This window comes from Camelus dromedarius, chromosome 9 (genome assembly GCF_036321535.1).
Source record: "Camelus dromedarius isolate mCamDro1 chromosome 9, mCamDro1.pat, whole genome shotgun sequence".
Taxonomy (NCBI): Eukaryota; Metazoa; Chordata; class Mammalia; order Artiodactyla; family Camelidae; genus Camelus; species Camelus dromedarius.
The window spans coordinates 2,916,541-2,936,804 of NC_087444.1; the positions used below are offsets into that span (position 1 = coordinate 2,916,541).

A 20,264-nucleotide genomic window follows, 5' to 3' on the forward strand; every position below is an offset into this window, starting at 1 on the left:
AATAGCCAGATAGAGGAATGGGGAGTGGGCTCTGGATTACTTAGTTTGCACGTGAAAGGTGCATGCCCAGGTGAGGAGTTTACTGTCTCTGAGAATTGGCTAGCCTTGGGAGTGCCAGTTTTCCTAGGGTCAGTAAGGCCCCAGATGTCAAAACATCAGAATAAAAAGACATAGTGCAATGGAGAAAGTCATAAAGGTTTATTGAAAGTCTTAAGATCTAACTAATAAGGTATATACCATTTTTCTGGATGGGAACCTAATATAAAGGTGTCATGTTTTCCTAAAATAATTTATACATTCAGTATATTTCCAATCAATATCCAAATAGAATTTTTGGTAGAACTTAATGAACTGACCCTAAAAAGCATATGGAACCCAGGTCCAGGAACAAACAAGGCAATTTTGAAGCTGTGGACCGAGGGGGAGAACATGCCTATAGATACCAAGACTTAGAAAGTTATGCTAATTAAGTCAGTGTGATACAGTTACAGGAATAAAAAGATCAGTGATACAGAACAGAGACTCTAAAGCAAGCACACATACAGTGGAAACTTGGTATGTAACAGGTGCCATTACAAATCAGGGCAAAGGATGGAAGAATCAGTAATTAAGGTGCTGGACGAACTGACATGTGTTTCGTATGTGATACAATGAAAAGGGCACAGCACCGTTTATGTGCTATGCCTCTCAAGAATGAATAGCTTGAATTAAATCACAAGGAAACATCCGACAAGCTCAGGTTGGTCTTCTGTAAAACAGCTGTTTATTCTTTACAATTGTCAGTGTCATGAAAGACTAAGAAAAACGGAGAAGATGTTCCAGATTAAAGAGACTAACGAGACTTGATAACTAGGAGCAGTGTGTGATCCTGGATCAGAAGAAAGAAAATTCTATAAAGGAATTATTGGGATAATTGATAAAATTTATATGGGAATTGTGTATTAGACAGTGATACTGTATCAATTTTAGATTTCGTATGTTTGGTAGATACTTGTGGTTATATGAAACAACATTCGTATTCTTAGGCGATAACGTGCTAAAGTATTTAGGGGTAAAGTAATTACTCTAGCATACAGTTTAGTGCAAAAAAATCAAGTGAGAGATAAAAGGCAATGGTGGCAAAGTGTCAGAAAGTGGTGAATCCACATTAAGGGTGTACTGATTTAAAATTTTTTTTTAAAGTTCAAAAAGTGATGCTGGGAGAATTGATTATTGATTAAAAAATTAGGTTTTTTTGCCTCATACTGTACCTGCATTTAAAAAAAAAATTACAGATGCATTAAAGGCCCAATTGTGAAGGTAAAACTTTTAAGAGAAAATACAGGGGAATAGTTTCTAGGTTGTTTCATGATGGGGAAGAATATTTTAAAATGAGAGTCAGAAGGCATAAATATTATACAGGGAAAGTTTGCTTAATTTTAAGTTCATTAAAATAAAAGCCTCTGTTGTATAAAACACATCAATTAAGATGTAAAAAAGACAAGCCAGATGCTTGGGAGAATACCTGCAAATAATATAGTTCACAAAGATTAGTATCCAGAATTTGTAAAGAACTCGCATGAATCAGTGAGAAAAGCAGGGGAAAATCCAGTAACAGAAGACAGAGAATCTGAAGAGGTAAAGGACTGGAAACTCAAATGGCCAATGAAACATGAAAGTTGCTTAATCTTGCTGTCATCAGAAATGCAAATTAAAACTACAGTGAGGTTGTAAAGCTACAGTCATCATTAGGTTGACAAAAGTTTTTAATCTGATGTTAGTTATAATACCCTAATGAGCATTTTTGTGTGTAAACACTTTTCTAAATGCTTTAGGTTTATAACTTATTCCTCAAGCACATGCGATCACTAATATACTCATTTTATAGCTGAAGAAACTGAATTAGAAGTTAAGGTCACCAGTTAGAAGGTGGTAAAGGTAGAATTTGAACCCAAACACTGTGGTGCTAGGGCCCACTGGATTGAAATCCATGCCCGAGGTAGTAGTGCAGAGCAGTAAGCTAGAAAGATTTTGGAAACAGATTCCATTCCCTATAACCTGTGAGTTCTTGGCCAAGTTACTTAACCTTTCCATGGCTCATTCTTGGGGAACTGCCTTTATTACAGATTGTTGGGAGGCTTAATTAGGTTACTATTTTATTGTTTTTCTATACTGCTTCAATCTAAGTGTGGATGAAGATGTGATGTAACAAACTCATACACATTTCTGGTTGGGAGAGTAAATTGTTATAATTGCTGTACTGATTTTTTTAAAGGATTTAATAAAATTGGAGGTGCACTTTCTTAGTACCTTCAACTTTGAAATACCTTTTGGAAAATGTCTAGCAGTTCAGCTGCTAGTTATTTGTCTTAAAGAAACTCTTGCACGTATTGCCCAGGAACTGTGCACAGGAATGTTCATTGCAGTGTTGTTTGTATTAGCTGGAATCAACCTCAATGTCTATCAACTTAGAAAAAGAAGACAAATGATCGTATTTATACAACAGAATAGTATATAGTTGATTTTAAAAACTGAACCATAGTCACATGGGTGAACATACTGATAACAAACAAAAGAGTTCTGCAGAAGGATGCCATTCATATAAAGTGTAAAACATGGAAAAAAGGCTACAATATTTCATTGAATGTAAGATTCCACAGATTTTAAGATGCACTGTTATTTTAATAATCACTAAGAAAAAATATCACCATGAAACTGTGACATACTATCAGTCATAAAATACGTATCAGTTTTAGAGATGTTAAAAAATGTGAAAACAGTATTTGTATTAGAATAGATGAACTATGATGTACTATTTGTGGATTTTTAGGTTAACATGTGAATGTACAAAATGTATCGTAATTAAAAAACAAAGTCAGACTAGGGTTACCTCTGTGGAAGAAGTCAGGGGAATGGGATTTGGAGGCGAACACACAAGGACCGCAACTCTGTAATGTTTGTAATGTTTTATTTACCTAAAATAAAGAAGGCTACATGAAACAAAAATAGCAAAGACTTAAGATTCATGAAAGTTGGGTTGCTAGTAGCTGGATATATTTATCCATTCTTTTCTGTGTGGCTGAAAATATCATGACCTTTTTAAAAAAATTGGTGGTGAGAAAGGGTAGGTACGTGTAAAGTGGATAAGTTTAGCTTGAAAGGATGGATGGCAGAGGAAAGCAATATATCTGTTGAGCTTTTTGTCTGTTTAAGTGAGCAATGCAGGTTCTCTGAATTCAAGCTCTGCCAGCTAAGGAATGGAATATATTCTCTTAGATTTTCAAATAAATCCCTTATTGTTTAAACTCTATTTTTTTATCTGAAACTTGGAACCAAGTAGACATCTCTTATATCCACAGTTGCTATCCAAACTTAAGAACCACATATATTCAGGAAGTAAGAGATACTTTCACTTGAGTTTGTGAGCTAATAGAGAGGAGACTAAGGATATAGAAGATAGAGTAAGTTCCTGAAAGGGAAGAGCTAAGGTCCAGAGTATAGATAAAGGAATTCACCTTGAATAAGAGGAGAATCACTAACTTCAAAGGAATTGATGAAAATAGGCTTGAATATAGAAAAGTTTTTAGGTGTGAGTATGAAGCTGATCAAGTTCCAGCCTAGTAGTCTCAATTCAGTGTGAGAAGTACGAGGAAAGGTCCGGGTCAGCTATGAGGTGCGACAGCTTTGATGGACTAAGACAGTGCTTGGTAGTGGTTGGATTTTGTTGTTCAGATTTTATATCTTGTATTAATAGAAGTTACTGTTGAAATACCTTTTTGAAAATTTAATTGGCCTTTGCAAAGATCACAGAATTAACTGAGTATTTTTAATATACTAGACAGTGGACTAATTCTGTAATACCTGATCTTTGAAAATTTATTAAATAGCCTCAGGCTACATCCCTAATCTGTTTTTGGCAGACAGAGAAAAAATTACCAACAGAATGTATGTATGTTTCCAAGTTTATGTTTGTAAGTGTTCTATGTTATATTTTATTTTTCATATTGTTAGAGTGGGGAGATTATTGTAGTCTAATCTTCATTTTGCTGTTTTTAAGCCTTGTACTCTTTTTTTTTTTTAAGCTACTTGATGTTTTATTTTTATTTATTTTTTTAAACTTTTTTTTAAATTGAGTTGTGGTCATTTTACAATGATGTGTCAAATTCCATTGTAGAGACAATGTTTCAGTTATACATGAACATACATACATTCACTGTCACATTCTCTTTTGCTGTGAGCCACCACGAGATCCTGTACTTATACTCTTTTTTAGCACAGAGAAATCTGCTTCTCTAGTTATTCCTTACAATTAAATACAGGTTACTTTGAAACTTAAATATACTAGTGCAGAGCATTCTTTACTTTTTTATTGATTATCCCTTTTTGAATTTTAGAGCTGAACGACAAAGGAATGAAGCTCTATATAATGCTGAAGAGCTGAGTAAAGCTTTCCAACATTATAAAGAAAAAGTGGCTGAGAAACTAGAAAAGGTAGGACGCAGTTGTGCAAATTCAGTGTTTTGTATTACTGTTCATATTCTGAAAATAAAAACAGACATCAGTAGAATATCTTTATGGTTAAAGCAGGGAGTAATTTTTATGATCTCATTCATAATAAAATCATTAAAACAAAGAATTTATAACAATTAAGTATAATCACAATTTTCTTATAATGAGCTGAAACTTTTTATCCAAATAAGGAAAAAAGAATGAAGATAAGAGAAGGAAAAAAGTACAGAGAAAGGTGGAGTGAATGAGCAGAGCCTGGAGCTGCAGACGTAAAAGCAAGAAATTTGTTCCCATCACCTCAGTGAAAATGAAGGCAGAGTAGATTATGTAGCCTTATAGTGGCTTAATTACATTCATTGAGTATCTTCAAGTAATACGAGATAATAACCCTGTTTAGAGGGAGGCCACATGTTGGATGTTCAAAATGTTATTCAGATAAATTCTTTATGTCCTTAACTAATATTTATAAATTCTGTTCAAGGAAACGTAGAGGGTAGAGGAAAGAAATATTATTGTTTAAAATAAAATCAAGAGCCCATTAGATACGGAAATCTGAAGTGTGAATTAGTAAGGTCACTGTTTTGAAAGTCTTGGAAAAGACCCCTGTGGGAATGAAATACTGTAGAAGGGATTTCTTCCTAGGGTAATCTGGAGGGGGAGGTAGGATAGAGTACCTAGTGGGGGAACATCCTCTGGGAGAGGGAGGACTTCACAGAGGAAAGACAGGAAAATGTAAGAGATATTTTTTTACACTTCTCCTTAGGATTATGAGTTTCAAACTGCTCAGCAGAGACCTGTAGTTAGATAGATACAACAATGGAAGTGGGGCAGATCTGTCCAGTCCTCCCCTCCCCCTACTCAAACCTGGGTGCTTGACTTTTATCTATCTTAAATTTGGGGCTGCGATTTCACTGGGGTGTTCTGTGGCTAAAATTTCAAAAATTACCTCTCTCAAACATTTGCACTAAAGTCACATTATTCTGTAGTAACTTGATGCAGCATCTTTACGTGAGTTGCTTGCCTTGTCCACGTGATGCTAGAGCACTTCTGCTTTCAGGTAGTAGTGCCATTGTCCCTCTGTTGAAGGTTCTTAACCTTTTCTGGACAGGTAGTAGCATCCGCCTCCTTGTTCTTTGTTACTGCCTAGGAAGTTCACTTTGCTCCTTTCACTACAAGGCTGGGGACTTAAACTTGTGGAACACTTACTCCCCTCTCTTGCTTATTTCTGAAATCACTACATTTTAGTTTGAAACACCTAAAACTTATGATCTCATTAGTGTGTAAAACAAATTATTGTTTTAGGTTCAAGCTGAAGAAGAAATATTAGAGAAAAATCTAATTAACTGTGAAAAAGAAAATAAAAGGCTACAGGAAAAGTGTGGTCTATATAAAAGTGAACTTGAAATTCTGAAAGAGAAATTAAGGTACAGTATCCTGTTGTAGAAAAGGATTTTTGTGTGGAAATAGAGAAAAGCTGAAACATTTTAAAATAGAATATTTTGAATACTATAATTATGGCCTTAAATTTTATAGAAAGATATAGGCATTGTAACTGAAATTGTTTTCTATTTATAAAGTTAGGATTTTAAATGAATGAAGCATGGTGTTGATATTAATATACTTGTAAATATAAGTAATATGATCAACATATTTGCTTTAAGTATATTTAGAAAAAATTAGCACAAACACGATGTCCTTGTAGTGTGACCGCATTAGCTAGTTAGTAAAATACGTATTCTTAATATCATCAAGAATCACTAATACAACCTTCTCATTTCAAGGATGTTAAAAGTGTGAAAAGAGGAACTGATAAAATACAATAACGGTTCTAAACATTAGATTGTTCAAATGTGTGACATGTTTTTATAGATACACATAGATATTAAAAAATATTACTGCCTTGTAATCTGTTAATAGTTAATTAGACTCTGTCTTTTAGAATTGTGGCTAATAATTCATGATTTTTCCTTATACTATCTGAAACTTCTTTGTATTGCAAAATGTGTCAGGATTTTGGAGTTAGCTTTCCTGTCATACGCTTTTAAAAAGGGAGCAGAAATGCTTCCAAGATAGTGGGGTTATTCTGCCCAACTACTTACTGTGAGACACTGGGCAAGTTTTGTAAGCTTTCTTTGCTTCATTTTCTTCATCTGTGAGCAGGGTGTAACAGTCGCGCCAACCACATTAAGTCGTGAGTCCCTAGCTTGCAGAAGGTAGGCACTTAGTGAATGTGAGCAAGTATTGTTATTTCAGAATTAAGCCTTAAAATATCTTAAAAGTAGATTAACTAAATATGATTATTGAAAATGAATGCATATTTTCATTTTTGTTTCTTAGGCAGTTGAAAGAAGAAAGTAATAATGGAAAAGAAAAATTAAGGATCATGGCAGTGAAAAATTCCGAAGTCATGGCGCAACTAACTGAATCTAGACAAAATATTCTGAAGCTAGAGAGTGAGTTAGAGGACAAGGATGAAGTACTTAGAGAAAAATTTTCTCTAATGAATGAAAATCGAGAATTAAAGGTTCGTATTGCAACACAGAATGAGCGACTGGATTTGTGTCAGCAAGAGATAGAAAGTTCAAGGGTGGAACTGAGAAGTTTGGAAAAAATTATGTCCCAGATGCCAGTAAGTATGTGTGACAAGGAAAAGTTTACCAAAGTGCTTTATTAGAGATCATTTTGTTGTTGCTTTGTTACCTTCTGTTTTTTTTCCTTTACATATCTACTTTCAGTCATCAGTTCTTTTCTGATCTTTTTTTCCCCTGCACTTCCCTTTCTACCATTCCACCCTTTCTCAGTCTCTCAGTCACCATGTATAAGAATGGCACCAAATTTAAAAACAAAGAATAGTTTTATTGAAGTAACACTTACATACCACAAAATTCACCCATTTTAAGTGTAATGTTTCAGTGATTTTTAGTAAATTGACAAGTTTTGGAACAATTACCACAATCCAGTTTTCAAACACTTCTGTCATTTCCAAAAGTTCCCTTGTGCCCGTTTATAATTAGTTCCTGTATTCACCCTCACCCCTGGGGAACCACTAATCTACTTTCTGTTGGAGATTTGTCTTTTCTGGACATTTCATATAAATGAAATTATACTATATATGGTCTTTTGCATTTGTCCTGTTTTTGAGGATCATTCATTGTGATGTATATTAGTATTTATTTATTTTTTAATTATTGAATATTATTCTTTTATATGGATATGCCACATTTGATTTATTCATTCACCAATATATGGATATTTGGGTTGTTTCTGCTTTTGGTCTGTTATGAATGATGCTGCCATGAACATTGGTGTACAAGTCTCCGTCCACATATTTCTCTCGAGTAGATACCTAGGAGTAGAATTGCTGAGTCAAATGAGTAAATTTATTCCAAACTGTTGTCAAAGTGGCTGCACCATTTTACATTCTCAGCAGTAATATATGGGGATTTCTGTTTCTCTGCATCTTAGCCAACATTTGTTACTGTCTGTCACTTTGATTATAGTCATCTTAGTGGGTATGAACTGGTATCACCCTGTGGTTTTAATCTGCAACTCCCTATTGACTATGTTGTTTAACTTTTCATATACCTATTAGAATTGCACAGAACATTAAAATGTTTGTATGGTAGTAGCTTCTCTATGAGTTATATAGATGACCATATTATAGATGACCATATTATAATTAGGAGATTAGGAAGAAGGTAAGTATACTTGTGTTAGAAATTTGTTATTGATAGGTTCAAAATAAAAGTGAGATGAGAGAAAGGTAGGTAAATGTGTCATGGCTAGTTTCACATTTGGATGGATGGTAGACGCTTACCAATTTTAAACTGTCGTGGAATTATGAAGCTGAAAGGGACCTTAGTAATCATCTGGTTTGCTATCATCATTTTATTGGTAAAGAAATGTACTCAAGGAAGTAAATAATTTGTCCAGCTAGCTAGTGGCAAAATTAAAACTAGGATGTATGATTCTTGGTTCTCATCCCTCTGCTGTATCTACTTTCCTAGAATACTGATTATTTGCTTAGAGTTTTAATGTCCTGTTTGCTTTTGAAATTTGATAGTAATCAGATTAGGTAGTATTCATTTTAAATTGATACTTCCATTTAACTCAGTGTCAAGAATTACTTGATATGTGATTCTCAAAGTGGTGTGGTAATACATGCTTGATCCTGTGTGACATGGTTTGGAAATGTGAATTTTTTCTATTTCCAGAAAGTGTGATTTAGTTACAGTTTGAAGGCAGTAGTCAGTAAGTGCTTACCTTGCCCCTTTTCACAACTAATTTAAAAAATTGTCTATTTCTTCAAACATATGGAATATATATAGAGACCAATGTAGCATATTTGCTAAATCTGGGAAACATATTGATATCTACTTCAGATATTTTTAGATTAAAATTTTATAGGGAAATAAAGCTTTATTTATATACCTCATTAGCTCTCCATTGCCTTCCTCTCTCCTCAGAGGTAGCCACTATTCTGAAATGCATGTGTGTCCTCCGTATTTTAAATATTGTCATATATGAATGTATCTAGAAATATGTGTATATATATAGTTCAGTGGATTTTTGAAAATACTACATGTGTTTCTGTTGTTTTTCACTCAATATTATGTTATGTGATGTCTCCATAATAATTTATATGATGCAGGTTTATTTTAACTATTGTAGTTTTTCCATTATGTTAATATTTCATGATGAATATATACATTCTCCTATTGATAAGTGTTAGATTGTTTCTATTAAATTTTTCAAACGCAATTTTTCAAACTTGGGGTTTGTCATAAAACAAATGGTAACATAGATATTAAAAGTTTATATATGTTTGTTTTTAAACTTGCAGTTAAAAAGAGAAATGTTTGGTTTTAAATCATCTCTTTCTAAGCATCAGATGAGTATTTTGTCAGACAAGGAAGACAGTTACATTGGCTGCTGTGAGACGAATAAAATGGTGATTTCAGAATTGAGGTACGGTTTTAAGATACTGAAGTTGTAGCAAATGCAATATTTTAAATTGGTAATCAAATTAAGATCTTTAATCAAGAAGTTGAAAAATATACAGAAAAGTCCAGAGAGTATTATAACAAATATCCATATTTCCACAACTAAGAATTGATTCTCCTTAACATTTTTTGATATTTTTTTCAAATCCATTTCTTTAAATAAAAAGTAGAATATTACAGGGTGGATAATACCCTTGGATCCTTACCACGAGTCCCATTCTCCTCCTGGGTATCCCCCATTATGAAATGGGTGTATATTCTTCACTTGATTTTGTGTATAATTGGACTCATACACATAAATACACTGTTTTTATGTTGTTTGTAGTTTTGCTTTTTCACTCACCATCATTTTTTAAATTCATCCATGTTCAGGTAGGTAGGTAGAGTGATTGCTCAGTGGACAGATTAGTTTAGTTAGTTTTGATTTAACAGCTGTGTAAGAATCTATCCTATAACTACGTCACAGTTTATCTGTTCCTTATTGATAATTACCTTAAAATTCTAGTTTTCTTTTGTTAGAAATAGTCCTGCAGAGTACATACTTATACATGTTTCCTGTACAATATGCGGGAGTTTCTCTAGCAGATATTTCTAAAAATGAAATTGCTGGGTCATAAGGTGTGTTATCGAGTGTCTAAAGTAGCTGAACCAGGTTATAATGTAATCAGTGGTATATAAGAGTTTGTCTGTCCAGCCAACAGTAGACCTATACTAGAGTTTAAAAACTTTTTTTAATTAAAATTTTTTTAATTTGAAAAGGTGACAGTTATGAGGTACTTTTCTAGAATCTTTCTAATGTTTGGTTTATTTTCTTTTGTGCCAGGATTAAGCTTGCAATAAAAGAGGCAGAAATTCAAAAGCTTCATGCAAACCTGACTGCAAATCAGTTATCTCACAGTCTTTTTGCTTATAATGACAACCAAGAAAGTGGCAAATTAAATAGTTTAGAAACAGAACCTGTAAAACTAGGCGGTAATCAAGTAGGTGAGTATATATTATATTCAATTCTTTTACTAAATTATAATCAGAGTTCTTCATGATAGTTTTTTAAAGAAACAGATTATCAGTTATCAAACATACTTAATAATCTGTTGTTGCAAGTAATGTATTGCTAAAACAGCAAAAATTATTTCTTGAACTTTGCATCATTCTTTAAAAATGTACTTTATTGAAGTAAAATGTACTTACAATAATGTGCATCCATTTAAGTGTAAATTTCTATGCATTTGGTTAATGGTTTTTTTGATATGTTTATATACCCATTACCATCACCACCATCAAGACATATAGTAGTCCCCCCTAATCCTCAGAGAATACTTTCCAGGACCCCCGTGAATGCCTGAAGTTGGAAATAGTACTGAAGCCTATGCAGTACTATGTTTTTTCCTATGCATACGTACATAACAAAGTTTAATCTATAAATTAAGCACATAAGAGATTAACAACAACTAATAATAAAATAAAATAATTATAACAATATACTATAATAAAAGTTATGTGAATGTGGCCTATCTCTCCCTCAAAATATCCTATTAAAAAATCGTATACAAATTTAATGCAATTTCCATCTTCACACATTGTGGCTATAAACTTTTTGCAGTTTGAGGTGTGACAGCAAAACTAGCACAAATTTCTTTTTTCTTCTTCACAGTTTCATGAAGATTCTTTCTCACCATAAGTCTTAGCAACCTCAATATAAGATTTCTTTCCTTATTAAGTTTAGAACTTTCACGTTTTCCCTTACAGGAAGCACGTTACAGCTTCTCTTTGAGATACTTGAATTGCTAGCATCACTACTCTTGCACTTTGGGACCATTGTTCAGTAAAGTAAGCATTCCTTGAACACAAACACTGCAATACTGCGACAGTGTTTGATTTGACAGATTTGATAGCCTAGATGGCTACTAAATGACTATTGGGAGGGATACATAAAACAGAGGGGTTATTTCCATACTAAGGTGTTGGAGCTGGATGGCAAGGGACAGTGTAAGACTTCATCATGCTACTCAGAATCTCAGAATGGCACATAGTTTAAGACTTATGAATTGTTTATTTCTGGAATTTTCCATTTATGATTTTTGAGCCTCATTTGGCAGCAGGTAACCGAAAGCATAGAATGCAAAACTGAGAAGGGAGGACTACAGTGTAACATTTTCCTCAGGATCCTTGTACCCCTTCCCAGTTTACTTTGGGTTTAATTTTCTCTTCTTTTAAAAATTTTCTTAAAGTGAAAGCTTAGATTGTCAATTTTAAACCTTTATTCTTTTCTAATGTAAGTATTTAAGGAAATAAACTTCTTTAGGCAGTGTTGTAGCCGCATCCCACTAATGTTTGTATGTTATGTTTTCATTTTATTCAGTTCAGAATAACTTACCTCTTGTATGTATTTCCAAATATTTAGACAATTTCCAGTTATCTCTCTGTTATTAGTGGTGGACATTAGGTTGTTTCCATTAATCGAAAGAATTAATGAATGAACCTGATTGCAGTTTTTTAAATGTTTTAATACTCAGTTCATTGGCCAGCATATGGTCTGTCTTGATGAATATTCCAAATTCACTTGAGGAAAATCTGTGTTCTGTCATTACTGGGTGGATTTTTCCCCTAGTTCTTTCGAGATACAGTTGCTGTGCAGCACTGTGTAAGTCTGTGCATAGTGTGATGACTTGACTTACATATATTGTGAAATGACTACCACAGTAAGTGTGGTTAACCTTCATCATCTCATATACATACAAAAAAAGGAAAAAAGTTTTTTTCCCTTTTGATGAGAACTCTTAGTACCTACTCTCTTAACAGCTTTCAAATCCATGATACAACCTGTAACCTACTGTCATCAAGTTGTACATTTTGACCCACTTTTATTTTTAATATGCTTGGTTCTTAGCTGATAATTAACATGAAGGAACCACTGTCCAGAAGAAAGCTTTCAATATTTGTAATAATAACAAATCACTTTAATATCTTTTTACTTTCATTTTTCAGTTTTATTAGGTAGAATTGTTAAAATGTGACTGCACATATATAATATACTGCATGTAAATAAATATATTCAATGTACTGCACATTTTAAAAAGTTTACATATATGTACTGTTCATTGTTTCTAAGAAAGTTTAGAACTTTAGCTTTTTTTATAAACATTTTTTTACTGAGTTATAGTCATTCCACAATGCTGTGTCAGAGCTTTTAGCTTTTTAAACTTACATAGTTATGAAAGGAATAAAGCCAACCACAAAATAAGAGTTATTTCAAAAAGATACATATACCCTACTATTAACAGTAACATTATTTATAATTGCCAAAATATGGAAGCATCCTAAGTGCACATCAATAGATGAATAAATAAAGAAGATGCAACATTTATATGTAATGGAACACAACTCATCCATAAGAAAGAAGGGTATTTGCCATTTGCAGCCCTTCATTCACTTTTTTTCCTTTTCACTTCAAAAACCAGAATTTTATAACTGGCATAAACATTTCCATTGCATCAAAAAGAACAACATGCCTAGAAAAGCTTAACCAAGGAAGTTACCTATACTCTGAAAACTGTAAAACATTGATGAAGGAAATCAAAGACAATACAAAGAAATGGAAGAATGTCTTGTGCTCTTGGATTGAAAGAATCATTATCAAAATGGCAGTGCTACCCAAAGCAAAAATACTCAATGACATTCTTCACAGAACTAGAACAAATAATTCCAAAATTTATATGGAACCATAAAAGACCTCAAACTGCCAAAGCAGTCTTTTGTAGATCTTTTTTTTTTTTTCCTTCTCTTTCATCTTTTTTTCTCTTTTCTTATAGTTTGATGATTAGAGAAGGTCCTTTAACTTTTGTTGTAAAGCTGGTTTAGTGGTGCTGAATTCTTTTAGCTTTTGTTTATCTGTGAAGCTTTTGATTTCTCCATGAAATCTGAACGAGAGCCTTGCTGGATAGAGTGTTCTGGTTGTAGGTTTTTCCCTTTCGTCACTTTAAATATACCATGCCACTCCCTTCTGGCCTGTGAAGTTTCTGCTGAAAAATCAGCTTATACCCTTATGAGAGTTCCCTTGTGTGTTATTTGTTGCTTTTCTCTTGCTAATTGTAATATTTTCTCCTTATCCTTAATTGTTGTCAATTTGATGACTGTGTGCCTTGGTGTGTTCCTCTGGGTTAATCCTGTGTGGAATTCTATGTGTTTCCTGGACTTGGGTGACTGTTTCCTTTCCCAAGTTGGGGAAGTTTTCAGTTATTATCTCTCCAAAAATTTTCTCAGGTTCTCTCTCTCTTCTCTTTCTGGGACCCCTGTAATGTGAATATTAGTGCACTTCATGTTGTCCCAGAGTTCTCTTAAACTATCCTCATTTCTTTTCGTTCTTTTTTCTTCTTTTCTGTTCTGCAATAGTGATTTCCACTAATCTGTCTTCTAGCTCACACTGATCCATTCTTCTGCCCCCTTTAGTATATTCTTGGTTCCTTCTAGTGTGTTACTCATTTCAGTGATTTTATTCTTCAACTCTGTTTGGATATTCTTTGTATTTTCCAACTCTTTGCTAAAAACTTTACTCTGTGCATCTATACGCCTCTTGAGTTGTCTGAACATCTTCACCATCATTATTTTAAATTCTTTCTCAGATAAATTGCCTATTTCCTCATCACTTAATTCTTCTTCTGGGATTTTATCTTGTGACTTGGCCTGGGAGATATTCCTCTGCTGCCTCATATTGTTTACTTTCTATTTTTAGGTAGGTTAGTTAATGTTTCTTGACCTTGGAGAGGTGGCCTTCTGTGGGAGACATCCTATGCGTCCCAGCAGTACACTACTCTTCTGTCACCTGAGGGCCAGGGTCCTCCAGTCCCTAATGAGTCTGGCCTGTGTTTGTGGATTCCTTCCACAGGCTTTGGGGTTGTTGTTTTCTTTTTTCTGATATCTGCCCCCTGGTGGATGAGGCTGGACTAGAGACTTATTCAGGTTTCCTTGCAAAAGGAGCTGGTGCTTGCCCACTGCTGGGTGAAGCTTGGTCCTGGACCTCTGGTGGGTAGGGCCCACCAGTGTCTAGAGTCCTTTGTGGCTTAGGAAGTCTGATGATGGGTGGGGCTGTGTTCCTACCCGGTATGTTGTTTGGCGTGAGGCTTCCCTACAGGCTGCTGGGTGAGGCTAGGTGTTGGTGCTAATGATCCACTCAAGATGTCAGCCTCCAGGTAAGCTCATGTAGATGAACATTCCCAGAATGTCCACCACCAGCTTTTACGTCCCCTGGGTGAGCTGCAGCCGTCCCTTACATCCCCAGGAGACCTTCCAAAACCAGCAGGCACGCCTGGCCCAGGTTCCTATGAAATCACTGCCTCTGCCTTTGGACCCGGCACACTCGAGATTCTGTGTATGCTTCCCAAGAGAGTGAAATCTCTGTTTCTCCCAGTCCCGTGGGGCTCCTGGAGCTAGGCCCCACTGGCCTTCAAAACCAGATGTCCTGGGGTCTCCTCCTCGCAATGCCAGACACCCTGGCTGGGGAGCCTGAGTTGGGGCTTGGAGCTCTCACTCCTGTGGGAGGGCCTCTGTGACTTAATTATTCTTCAACTTGTGGTCGCCCACCCCTGGGGGTATGGGGCCCAATTGTATAGTGAGCTCGCCCCTCCTACCATCCTGATGTGGTTCCCTCTTTGTATTTCCCGTTGAGGACCATCTTCTTTGCTAGATTCCAGTCTTTTCTTCGATGTTTGTCTAGCAGTCAGTTGTGATTTTCTTGTAACCTACAAGGAGAGGCGAGCTTGTGGTCCTACCACTCCGCCATCTTGACCGGAAATCTTCTGGCCCTTGCTTTTTTTCTTGATGAGTCTGACTAAAGGTTTATCAGTTTTGTTTATCTTTCAAAGAACCAGCTCTAGTTCCACTGATGTTTTCTATTATTTTTTCTTAGTGTCTATTTCATTTATTTGTGCTCTTTATTATTTCCTTTTATTAACTTTGGGGATTTTTGTGTGTGTGTGTTCTTGTTCTTTTTCTGGTTCCTTTAGGTGTAAGGTTAGGTTGTTTATTAGAGATTTTTGTTTTAGGATGTAGGCTTGAATTGCTATAAACTCTCTTAGACTTGCTTTTGCTGCATCTCATAGATTTTGGACATTTTGTTCCCATTTTCATTTGTCAACAGGTATTTTTTAATTTTCTCTTTGATTCCTTCAGTGATTCATTTGTTGTTTAGTAGCATATTGTTTAGCTTCATATGTTAATTTTTTGTGTTTTTTTGCCTTGTAGTTGATTTCTTGTCTTACTGTGTTGTGACCAGAAAAGATGCTTGATACGATTTTAATCTTCTTAAATTTATTGGGACTTAACCTTGAGGCCTAGCATGTAATCTGTTCTGGAGAATGTCCCATGTGGACTTGAAAAGAATGTGTATTCTACTGCTTTTGGATGGAATGTTCTATATATATCTTTTAATTATTGTTCTGTTTTTGTGGTTCTTTTTTATTTCTTCTTTTGCTCCCTTCCCATGTGATTTGGTGACTGTCTTTAGTGTTACTGGATTTCTTTCTCTTTTTGTGTCTATGTAGAATTTTGATTTGAGTTTACCATGAGGTTTATATGTAATGTATTATATGTATATGTGTGTATATATATATATATATATATATATATATATATATATATATATATATGAATGATTACTTTGAGTTGATAATCTCCTAAGTTTGAACATATTCTAACAGGATAGAGTGTTTTTTGAATACTAATTATGTTAAATTTGCTAATGGTGTTGTTTACACCTTTTATTCCTAATGGTTTTCTTTGAACTTGTTCTAATCAATTACTGAGAAATTAGTGTTGAAATCTTCAGATATATATGTGGGTTTTTAAATTTATCCTTTCAATTCTGTCAGTCTGAAGTCTGCTTTGTCTGAACTTAATATAGCCACTTCAGCTATTTTTTTAATTGAGGTTAATTGACATACAACATTGTGGTAGTTTTAGTTGTTCAACATAATGATTTGATATATGTTAATACTTCGAAATGAATACCAGAGTAAGTTTAATTAACAGCCATCACTATACATAGTTAAACATTTTAAAAAATTTTAGTGAGAATTTTTAAGATCTACTCTTTCAGCAATTTTCAAAGATACCAGACACTATTACTGATTACAGTCACCATGCTGTGCACTGTATCCCCGGAGCTTGTTTGTCTTGTAAAGGAGTGCTTGCACCTTCTGACCACTTTCACCCGTTTCACCCTCCCCCAGCCCTCCCGCTAGCAACCATCGATCTGTTCTCTGTGTCTGTGAGTTTGGATTTTTGTTTTGTCTTGTCTTTTTACATTTAGCATATAAGTGAAATATTACAGTGTTTGCCTTTGTCTGTCTGAATCATTGCAGTTAGTCTATGTCCTCAAGGTCTAGGATGTCCTTTTTTTTGGCAGTATATTATACATTTTATACAACATTTTCTTCATCCATTCATCTGTCAGTGGACACTAGGGTGTTTCCATGTCTTGGCTATTGTAAATAATGCTGCAGTGAACATAGGAATGCAGATGTGTTTTCAAGATAGTGATTTTGTTTCCTTTGAATAAATATCCAGAAGTGGAATTGTTGAATCATATGATAGTTCTATTTTTAATTTTTTGAGGAACCCATAGTGGCTTTATAGTAGCTGCACCAATTTACATTCCTACCAGTGGTGTGTAAGGGTTCCCTTTTCTCAACCAACAGTTGTTATTTGTTGTCCTTTTGATAACAGCCACTCTGACAGGTGTGAGTTAGTATCTCACTGTGGTTTTGACTTGGATTTCCCTGATGATTTGTGATGTTAAGCACCTTTTCACGTACCTGCTGGCAACTGGTGTGTGTTGTCTGGAAAAGTATCTATTCAGATCTTCTGCGTTTTTTTTTTTTTTTTCTTTTTGCTGTTGAGTTATATGAGTTTTTACATATATTTTGAATATAACCCCAGATATATGATTTACAAGTATTTTCTCCCATTCCGTAGATTGACTTTTCATTTTGTTTGTGGTCTCTTTTGCTGTACAGAAGCTTTTCAGTTTGATATAGGCCCACTTGTTCGTCTTTGCTTTTGTTACCTTCACTTTTGGTGTGAAATCCAAAAAAATTCACTGCCAAGACTGACGTCTTGGAGCTTACAGGCTATCTTTTCTTCTAGGAGTTTCATGGTTTCTAGTCTTATGTTCACATCTTTAATCCATTTTAAATTAATTTTTGTGTATGGTGTAAGATAATGGTCTAGTTTCATTCTTTTATTTTATTTTACATTTTTTATTGAGTTATAGTCATTTTACAGTGTTGTGTCTAGTTTAGTTCTTTTGTATGTTGCTGTCCAGTTTTCCCAACACCATTTATTGAAGAGACTATTCTTTCCCCAGGGAATATTCTTCACTCCTTTGTTGTAAATCAATTGACCACATATGCATGGGTTTATTTGTGGTCTTTCTAGTTTATTCCATTGGCTGTGTGTCTGTTTTTATGCCAGTACCATACTTTTTTGATGACTATAGCTTTGTAATATAGTTTGAAATAAGGCAGCATGATACTCCAGGTTTATTCTTGTTTGTCTTTTGTGGTTCCATATAAATTTTAGGATCGTTTGTTCAATTTCTGTGAGAAATGCCTTTGGAATTTTGATAGGGGTTGAACTGAATTAGTGGGTACCATTTATTTGTGTCTTCAGTATCTTTCATGAGTGTTTTATAGTTTTCAGTATACTGCCTTGGTTATATTTATTTCTAAGGAATTTTTCTTGACTCAATTGTAAATGGGATTGTTTTCTAAATTTCTCTTTCTGATAGTTTGTAATTAGAATGCATATTTTTCCACTTGAGGTGAAATGTAGGAACTTTACAAGGTTAAAGTTCCCTTTACCATTCCTATTTTATATTGTAATTGTCCAGTGTATTACACCAACATACATTGACAATGTTATTTTTTCTTTTAACTGTCGTAGATCTGATAGTTCATCACTCCTGCTATTTTTGATTAGTGTTTACCTAATAAGACTTTTTTCCAACCTTTAATGTGTATCTTTATATGTAAGTGAGTTTCTGATAGCATATAATTAGTTCTTGCTTTTATAACCAGTCAGACATTTTTTGCTCTTTAATTGGAATGTTTAGATTATTTACATTTAGTGTATCTATTGATCTTTTTGGGTTTAAATCTACCATCTTGGCATTTGTTTGCTATTTATTCTGTTAGCATTTGTTCATTTTTCTTGCCTTCTTTTAGATCAGTTATATTTTAGTATTCCGTTTTTCAGTGTCCTCTATAGAGCAGTAAATTGTACATCTTCATTTTTTTAGTGGTCGCCCTAATAGTTAACATATGCATTTTTAACCTATCATGCTTTGTCTTCAAATACAGTGGAAGGGGTGGGGGTGGTTATAGCTCAGTGCTTGAGCCCATGCGTGGCATGCACAAGGTCCTGGGTTCAATCCCCAGTGCCTCCAAAGGAAAATTAAATTGTAAAAACTCACAACTAAATAAATTATAAAAAGACACAATGGGCTGCTGGTAGCAGAATTGGCAGCAGAGAAAGTTAGATATCCAGATAATCTAAATGATTAGAGGGAAGAGAACGATGGGATCAGCAGAGGGAATTCGAGTTATTGGAGGTGCTGAGAGTGTATGTCACAGATTCTCTAATATCAGAGAGGAACAGAGCCAATGATAGTTTGCTTAGAAAGTGAAATATCAGGGGATATGGAGAACTGACGGAAAATAGTACTGATGCAGCCCTTAAAGGCGTAGTACATCTCTGCACGTTTCCACCTCTGTGTGTGTGCTCATACAACCATCTACATTATGTGTCTACTTTAAAGCATTCCCGAAAGCTTTTTTACCTTTGGGTGGGCATAGGTAGGTACATTTATAGTGGAGAAAACCTGCATTCATGCAGCTACCTCTGATAACCCTCAGTAGTTTGAAAAAGCATCACTGAATTGTCATCAGCTAGTTTGGGTTAAGCCTTCACTGTTTTTGGCTATTGAACCTACATCTGTGTATAATATATTGAAATATTAATGATCTCAGGTTATCCAAATAAATTAATGATGTATTTCAGTTTAAAAAAAATAGGACAATGTTTGGGTGTTTGGGTTTGTTTTTTTTAAAACAATGATTTGTATCCAGACAATGGGATTTTTAAAGGTGGAGAAGGGCTCTTTGTAGTACAAAGGAATAGTTCTTGTACGAAGGAATAGTCTAGAAAAGGGAATGATTCAGAGGAACTTATTCCTGTTTTGTTATGTATTTGATAATAGAAAGTACTTTGCTTACTGTGTCCTTTTTAATATTTTTCTTATTGTATGTTTCATTCTCCATCCCTTTTAGTATTCTTTAGATCAGAAACTGAACTTTTTATGATTAAATCTTTCAACACTGAAATAAGTTTTTATTTTTTAACTTTTATACAGAACAATTTTCCTTTTATGTTTATTAACAGAAAGTATAAAAGATAAAAATCAACATACTGTGAACAAGCAATATGAAAGAGAAAGGCAAAGACTTGCTTCTGGAATAGAAGAATTACGTGATAAGTTGATGCAAATAGAAGCTGAAAATTCTGATTTGAAGGTTAACATGGCCCACAGAACTAGTCAGTTTCAGCTGATTCAAGAGGAGCTGCTAGAGAAGGCTTCAAACTCTAGCAAACTTGAAAGTGAAGTAAGCTTGAATTAGCTGTTGATACGTACTAAATTTTGAGACAGAAAAATAGTATTATTGCGGGGTTTTGTAAAAATTGTATGTTAAGGTCCAGATTTATACATTAAAAAAAATTAAT

The 20,264-nt window shown here is 34.3% G+C and overlaps 1 protein-coding gene across 10 annotated transcripts in view; it reads left to right on the top strand.

The window, feature by feature from the left end:
- The window catches only part of CCDC18 (coiled-coil domain containing 18), a 112,419-nt gene that overhangs the window by 9,370 nt on the left and 82,785 nt on the right, over positions 1–20,264 (top strand). For all 10 annotated transcript variants that reach the window (XR_010382169.1, XR_010382167.1, XR_010382168.1 and 7 more), the window contains 6 exons: positions 4,374–4,470; positions 5,791–5,912; positions 6,826–7,117; positions 9,332–9,456; positions 10,315–10,475; positions 19,926–20,146. Coding sequence is in view for 7 of the 10 variants with exons in the window: in XM_064488726.1 (XP_064344796.1) it covers positions 4,374–4,470; positions 5,791–5,912; positions 6,826–7,117; positions 9,332–9,456; positions 10,315–10,475; positions 19,926–20,146 (1,018 nt within the window). In the remaining 3 variants the exon portion in view is untranslated. The remainder of the gene's footprint in view (positions 1–4,373; positions 4,471–5,790; positions 5,913–6,825; positions 7,118–9,331; positions 9,457–10,314; positions 10,476–19,925; positions 20,147–20,264) is intronic.